The sequence below is a fragment of the Bison bison genome, unplaced genomic scaffold, assembly GCF_000754665.1.
Source record: "Bison bison bison isolate TAMUID 2011002044 unplaced genomic scaffold, Bison_UMD1.0 scf7180017864497, whole genome shotgun sequence".
NCBI lineage: Eukaryota > Metazoa > Chordata > Mammalia > Artiodactyla > Bovidae > Bison > Bison bison.
This window is the reverse complement of record NW_011495056.1, coordinates 1,490,613-1,498,993: the sequence shown is the minus strand read 5'-3', so window position 1 is coordinate 1,498,993 and position 8,381 is coordinate 1,490,613. Positions and strand designations below refer to the sequence as shown.

The 8,381-nt window shown below is 40.9% G+C and overlaps 1 protein-coding gene across 1 annotated transcript; it reads left to right on the top strand.

Annotated features, from left to right (window-relative positions):
- The first annotated feature begins 847 nt into the window (after window positions 1–847).
- On the top strand, window positions 848–4,571 carry ATXN7L3B (ataxin 7-like 3B). Its single transcript, XM_010828893.1, has one exon. The coding sequence runs from the start codon at window positions 1,230–1,232 to the stop codon at window positions 1,521–1,523; it is 294 nt and encodes a 97-aa protein (XP_010827195.1). The 5' UTR covers window positions 848–1,229; the 3' UTR covers window positions 1,524–4,571.
- Window positions 4,572–8,381: the final 3,810 nt, after the last annotated feature.

Genomic DNA, 8,381 nt, shown 5'->3' with positions numbered 1-8,381 from the left:
AAGAATCTGCCTGCAATGCAGGAGCTCAGGGTTTGATCCTTGGGTTGGAAAGATCCCTTGGAAAAGGGCATGGCAACCCACTTCAGTATTCTTAACTGGAGAATCCCATGGACAGAGGAGACTGGTAGGCTACAGTCCATGACGTTGGCAAGAGTCTGACAGGACTGAGCCACGAATACTTTCACTTTTCATACTGGTTCAAGATCCCATTATTTCATGCTGCAGAATTTTAGGAAAGGCTTCCTTTACCTCCATCCCAGTATTTAAGGTAGATCAGGTTTCGTCTCTCTTCAACAGAGAATATTCCTAATTTTCTCTTTGAATTATTTTAGAGATATATATGATGATCTACTTACAGTCACTGGCTTAATGGTCTCATAAATGAGATAAATGCCTTAGGTTCATGTGATCAATACATACGAATTATGTCTTTAGTGCCTAGTTTTTCATTCAAAAAAAAGACTCAAAGATAAAAATTATACTGTAATTTGTTTCCTTGCACCATCTAGTGGATTTAAATGACAACTGCGGGGCAGTGGTATAAATGATTATAAGTCAATTACACGTCAATTTTCAAACATCCGGAGAACAAATGTTAAAACTGTACTTCAGCTCATACCACGAACATGCACATAGTTGTCGTCTTTTTTAAGAGGGAATTGATCAAGCATAGGTGCTGAATTCCATAGCGAATACTTAAATTTGTAAACAAAATAACATAAAATAGCATCCTTAGCACCGTTTTACCACTACAGATAATGAAAGTCTAACATATCTTAGTTTCTTCCCACCCATCTTCCTGAACGCCACTTGCCAGGCAGCTGCGCGCAGGGATGAGCCCCGCGCGTCTGCGCGCCGCCCGTGCGCAGGCGAGCTGAGGAGCGGAAGTGGGGAGGCGGGGCTAAGCCGGGACCAGCGAGCGGAAGAGACCGCGGCGGCGGAGAGCGGCACCCACACCGTGTGTCGGCGGTGAGTCCCGGCCAGCCCGAGCTGCACGTCCCAGCCCCGGGGAGACGCCGGAAAAAACGGAAGGACCCGGGATTCCAGAGCAGTCGCCGCTGACTGCTGCTCTCCTGCCGTTGCCGCGGCGGAGGCTTCCGCACTCGCCGCTGAAGACGCGGCCCTGACAGGCCTAGAGGCCTAGGCGCGGCCCTCCGAGCCCGACGTGTTGCCGCCGGTGCAGCTGTGAGTAATCCGAGCGCTCTCTCCACGGCCGTTTACAGATTAAAATGGAGGAAATTTCCTTGGCTAACCTGGATACTAACAAGCTGGAGGCCATCGCTCAGGAGATATACGTAGACCTGATAGAGGATTCTTGTTTGGGCTTCTGCTTTGAGGTGCACCGGGCAGTCAAGTGTGGCTACTTCTACCTGGAATTCGCAGAGACTGGTAACGTGAAGGATTTTGGCATTCAGCCAGTTGAAGATAAAGGAGCGTGTCGCCTCCCGCTTTGCTCCCTTCCTGGAGAATCTGGGAATGGGCCTGATCAGCAGCTGCAACGCTCACCTCCAGAGTTCCAGTAGCCGCCACGTGAGAGTCCGAGGGTGACCAGGACAATAACATAGACCAGTCCTGTGGTTTTGAGAAGTTAGGTAGCTAAGTAGAAAAAAGCAAAAAAAAAAAAAAAAATCAGACAAAAGTCCCAATTCCCATTGAAGATCCTACCCTTTAAAAACCCGACGTGGAGAATTTAGGAATTCAGATCCTTGTATGTGTATTCCGTTGGGTCAGCTTTGAAATCCTAATCGGGAGGAGCTGTACTATGGATCCAGCTCGCCGTGCCGCGGTTGATTTCTAGTCCACAAGAACCCTGTACTGTCCCCGGTGCGCAGGTGAGCAGCTGTGCACCCAGCGTATAAAGTTCTTTGGTTCCTCAGCCTTTCTGTCTGCCTGGTGTCAAGGGCTTTCTGGGTAACTGACAGTTTGGACATAACTGATGGACAGGCCTTTATCGTTGGGCCGCAGTGGGACAACACCTCTGATCTCTCAGCCTTGGGTTTCTTCAAGACAGATGCAAGTCAGTGATGAGAGCTGGATACTAGGCATTCCAGTCTAGGAAAACTATGAAAAAGAATTCCTGACCAAATCTGTAGGAGAAGCTCTGTGGTCTTGACTGCAAGGAGAAGAAAAGCTTAAAGTCACCAGTTTCCCAAAGGTCCAGCATTTAAAAATGACGTCAGCGGACTTGGGGACTTGGGCTAGCATCTTGCTGAATAGGGCCTGCTTTCTTGCACCGCATGTGGTGGCATAGGCTTAGCAGATGGACAACTTGGTTATCCAAGCAGGCTGAGGATTGAGTAATGACCCCTTGGGGAGGTAGCAGGGCCTTCTGCAACTATGCACGATCTTTCAAACTGCAGGATTCTTAACTGGATGTATTACGCTGTGGACAGCAGTTCAGTGGGGCATTTTCCTACTCTTGAGCCACTAGTTACCTTGCCAGTCTATGGGTCTAACTTGGTTATTATGCCAGGTCACTACCTGCCTCCCACTTTTCAGGGCGGAAGTGAACTACGGAAGAGCATCATGGCTAGCCAGGAGGCTGAGCTTTCAAAGTTGAGCCCAGAGGGGACCTTTTCCAACTGTAGTCAGTAATGTGCTGGGAGCCAAGGAGCGATACTGGGTCATCTCTCATCTGACTGTGCAGTATCCTATCGAACACCCCTGTTCCTTGGGTTGGGCAGTCACAGGGTTTTGTTGTGAATATCTAGACGGTCACCACCTGCCTCTCACATGGGGCAGTGCTTTCCCCTCAGTCCCCTTTGGACTTTCCTGACAACAAGAGCTGTCCTTTTGTTGCTTGAAGGATGGGACCTTTCAAGGAAAGGCCCCCCAGAAACCCCCTGGTTTTAGAGAATGGGGTAGGGGAGGATGGGAACTGTGAGCTGTGTATCAAAACTACTCTCCACTTGACTCCCTGATTGAAGTTTATGCTGTGTAGAGGGATGGGAGCCCCCAAGGTGAGCAGGAACGGTGCTGCTTTATTTGAAATGTTTTCTTACCTCATTCTGTGCTCCAGTAGGGGGCCCAGCCTCATTTTTCTGGCTCGGCCCCACATCCTCCAGTCCCTGCTCCACTGCCTATCTGGTGCAGCTCATCACCCAGGGTGCTGCCTGCCACTCTTCATTAATGCTGACCAGTTTTAATTTATCTCTTGATTCTCCTGCTTCTGAAGCCTGCCCAGTTTCCCTTTCCTTGACTTCTTTTAAGTTTGTTTTGTTTTCTTGTGTTTGTGAGAGAGAGCAGAATCTTTCTTATGGCTCCCTCTATTGGGGTTGGGATGGGAGGAGAAAGTAACTTTTTTTTGTATATGATAAGCAGTGTCATACCTAAGCATTTCTCCTGTAGGACTGCCTTGCTGGTATGGCTTCCTGCTGTGTCTTACTTTCTGAGAAGTTTTATCTTCCCACCTCCACTTGGATACTGCCTCTAGGACCTGAGCAGAACAGCAGTAAAGGACTGACACACAGGAATGGAGTAGGTCCTGATCCATTTTCTCTAACCCTTGCTGTGCATGTATCCTTCCTTCTCCCAGAAGGAACTGTTTGGACTGTTCCTTGGACTGATTGGGTTGCACTCTACAGGGGTAAGGGAAGCATAGTAATGGGGCTTCGAGGCTGTTTATTGTTGCATTCTCCCTTAGAGTTGTCCTGCTCAGGGTCAGGGCCTAGCTACAGATTGGGCTTCCAGAATTGTAATAACTGTTTTTTAAAGTCAGACCTTGGCAAGAACTAAAATAATTTGGGGTTACATGCCCTTGACTTTTTAATAAACATCTCTTTCTAAGGAGATGCAGAAGGAAAGGAGGGTCTAAGCGAGACTCTGGCCTACCTATAATAATGTCTGGGAAACAGGCTAAACTTAAGGTCATGGTCCACTCTTACTTCAGAGAGGGAGCTCAGATTGTGACATTACTGTTTCCTTTCTGGCCTTTTCTCCTGGTTAGAAGGAAGAATTGGAAATAGTTTTGAGTAGTGGTTGGTTCACATTACCTCCCTCTTGGTTTGTGTTATTTTTTTTTTTTTTTTTTGCCCCCCCATTATTAGGGCAGTGGCCCCCTGATTGAGTATGAGGTGGGCTAGGTCTAACAGGTGCCCTGAGGGGATAGACTATTTTCGTTTTGAGGGAGAGAATTCTCCCTACCATATAGTTGACAGTGGTTAGGAACTCTCCCTTTGCTTACCTATCTTTCCTCTTAACAGCAGAATTCCTGTCCTAATCTCCTCATAAGTGTATTGCTCACCCTGTAATTCTATTATGTATCTGAGTGTGTATGTATGGGGGGGGAGGGGTTCTTTACAAATTTCTGTGGTTTGTGACTTTTTCTTCCATACATTAGTTCCCATCACCGCATGCCCAGGGGCCATTGCCTGGCATTGTCGCATGCTGGGATCATTGGGGAAGTATAGTGAAACTCATTGTCCTTTGTTTTGGAGAGTCTTATTTTTGCATAAGTAGTCCATCCTATACAGATTGCTAACTGTGTATTCCCCTTGCCCCTATGGCTGCTGGTGTAAATAAACTGCATCTCCTCATGGTGAACGATGACAATAAACAAGATTTTAAAAATGATTTTATTTGGACTCTATATTCATCTTTAAAGATTGTACATGTTTCTTGTGTTTTCACATGGTGAAGTAAATATTGAACCACTGTTGACCCTTGACCTTTAGTCACTTTCTCCTGAATAGGAGTTTTATCAGAAGAGAGGAATTTTATTGCTTCATCTGGTAGTTCACATTTAGCTTTCTGCAACAGCCAGTGAGAGAGAGAAACTATACAATCTACCATAATAAGTAAGAAGGTGGTAAAATATAATCCAGTCCTGTCACTAAATAAGTCCAGTGTGAAGGATAGTTCAATTTAAATTGTACTAGAGGTATCTTCCAGAGAAGGCAATGGCACCCCACTCCAGTACTCTTGCCTGGAAAATCCCATGGACAGAGGGGCCTGGTGGGCTGCAGTCCATGGGGTTGCTAGGAGTTGGACACGACTGAGCAACTTCACTTTATTTTTTCACTTTCACGCATTGGAGAAGGAAATAGCAACCCACTCCAGTGTTCTTGCCTGGAGAATCCCAGGGACAGGGGAGCCTGGTAGGCTGCGGTCTATAGGGTCACAGAGTTGGACACGACTGAAGCGACTTAGCAGCAGCAGCAGCAGCAGAGGTATCTTCAGAGAAGGCAATGGCACCCCTATGGGCTGCCGTCTATGGGGTCTCACAGAGTCGGACATGACTGAAGCGACTTCAGCAGCAGCAGTAGAGGTATCTTAATATATACATATTCTTGCTCTCAAGAGGCAAATAATTGATGGTAACAATGAGTCAGCCTTTCTAAAAGTTAATGTTTTTCTAATACTTTTCATTTTACTCCAAGTGTTTAGGTCTGTAATTCTGTTTTTTAGATTAATTCAGAGATTTTTTTTTTAATTTATTCCAGTTCATATTCCAAAGTTAGAGCACTTTGCCTGGAAACTGTAACAGTTGCTCCTTAGTATTGATCAAAATCACTTATTTGCTGAATGTTCTGGGTCTTTAAACAGCCCAAAAGTGTAAATAATATTTACATGAATAAAAAGTATCGTAGAAATGGGACCAGAGGGAACCTGTTGAAGTAGTTATCTCAGGGGACCTTACTGACATGTGACATGTATTTAGTCACCTAACACTCTTGGAGCTGCTGCAAATATTTTTGGATCCTATTTTGTATATTTAGATTTGAATTAATATATTTCATGCTAACCTACTTTTCTGAAATGAGGTATTTGCAAGATCGCTACTAAATCTACTTGATGGCAGGACGTACAAGATTATTTCTGTTCATGTTTTCTAACTAATGATCTTTATACTTAAAAAAGTACATACCCTTTAACTCCTTAGACACTACATTTTAACTGTGGCATGCAGCATGAGGTCAGGAACCACATAAATGATGTTGACAGAAAATGAAATATGCTCAAGTAGTAAAGGATTCCGGAAGAGCTTTCTTTAAATATATTTTAATATTAGTCTTTAATTATGGATAGTGAATTGCTGGTTCTCAGAGATAATGTCAGACTTTGAAAGTTTTAATCTGTTGTGGAGGGCACAAGCTTTCTGATTCTTAACACATTTTCCAAAGAAAATATTTGTTACAGGTAATTCACTGGTTCAGAAAGATAAACCTGTAGATTTCTTGGTTTTGGTTTTTCCATTTTGAAAATTTTGATCCTTGCTACTTGAGCCTAATTGAACATATGTGAGCTGAAAAGGAAATAGTCACTTCAGAGATGAGAAAATGTATTCAGCAGCAGTGACTTGCCCACAATTTAAAGACAAAAATACAAAAACAAAAACAATGCTAGTGCAAAGCCAGTGCACTTTGTTGAAGCAAGAGAATTTACTAACTGAAAGGACTAGTTTTTTAAAAAGATAAATTACCTTTAAAATAGAATGAAAATGTGATGCTAATGAAAACTTTAAGACAATGAATGAAAACATTGAAAAAGTGGAAAATACATTGAACAAAAGTGACTCACAAGGAATTTTTATTTTTAATAAATGTAGTAATTTACATCTAGAACTTAAAAAAAATCCTGTTTCTACCCAAATACACATAAAAATACTAGGCTCACAGAGTTTTACAGACAGTATAGCAAGAAACAAAAATCATTATAAACTCAGTAATAGGAAGATGTTAGCAAACCAACTCCAAACTTGATCAAGTCATGTTAATCCCAGGAAAGATTTTAATTCAGAAAATCATCACCATTAGAGAAAAATCTGTGAGAAATTTCAATACAGAATAATAGTTTGCAAAATTCAGTGCCAATTATTGGGTTTAAAAATACTAGTTACATAGAAACAAGGATTAAAGAGCTTCCATACACTGATAATTTATGTATCAGAATCTACAATTGCTTTGCTTAATGGTCAAATACTGGAAGCTTTCTCTTTAAAAGTAGGAATGGAAGAAACAAAACTCTCATTCTCAGATGATATCTAAATAGATAGTTGTATAGACTCTACGAACATACCTCTGGAAGTGAAGATAGGATGCAGTAAAGTTACTAGTTTATACGGATCCAAAATCAGAACAATAAAAAATTGTAAATGTTGCACTTATAATGTAATGCAACAAAAGTATATACAGTCCTATGTAGTACTAATATAACAAGAAGCGTAAGGTTTTATGGAAAAAAAATTTTGATCTGGAATGTTAAAACTCAAATGAAGAATCATAAGAAAGATGTTCATGGGTAGAAAGGTCAGTAACATCACTCCAGGTGTATGAGTTGGAAGTAATCTTGATTAAAATCCAAATAGATGTTTTCATGGAACTGAAGTTAATTTTAATATTTATATGAAAATCAAGGCACAAGAATAGACAAGAACTGTTTGACAAATGGATGTTATACGTAGTGAGATTGCAGTGCAGAAACAATAGGAGAGAATTCAGAATTAGATGGAAAACACGTTTATGTCATCCTGATGTGTGACGAAATTGGTATTGTAGTCAGTAGATTATAACTGTCACATTGTTCTGGAATAGATTAGCCATAAATATTAAAACTGTACTCGACACAAAAATTAATCCCCATGAGGATTTAAGACATTGTGAAAAAGTAAAACATCAAATCTTTGGAGGGAAATAAACAGAAAGATATGTTCAAAATTGTAGGTAAGGAAAAATAAGTAAATAAAAGTACCAAACAAAAGATGGATATGTTGGACCACAATAAAGCTATCCATGCACTATCATACTGGAAACAAACACACACTGACAAAATACCATAACATGCTGGTAGGAGTTTCACCGTTCTTAGAACTAGTAAAAGATTATTAACAAAATAATTATACCATTGACAAATGGACAAAATAAAAGAACAGCTCATTTATAGAATAAGAAATCCAATGACAAAAAAAAAGATGTGAAAAGTTCACTTAGTTTCAGAGAAATAAAAACTAATAGCAAATTAAATACCAATTTATACCACTCAGTTTAAAAAAGTGTGATGATATCAACTCTGACAGGTATATGGAACAATTATACATCTTGTGCATCGCAGACTGTTAAATAATAAAAAAAATTTTGGAAAGCAATTTGGGAATATCTACTGCAGTTGATGTGAATAACCAATGCCCTGATATTTCCACCTTTTGCAGCATTGTTTTCTACTATGAAAAAATTGAAAGTGATATAAATATCCATTTTTTAAAAAAAAGTAAAATGCAAAAGTGAAAATAACAGGATTGCACAAATCAAATATTTAGTAAAATATTTGTTTTTATAATTTGATACTTTTTATTTGAAACTTAATAGTATGCAAAGCGATGCTATATTATGTTTAGGGATATGTACCTCTGTAATAATATTTATACTAATAATGTGAACTAGACT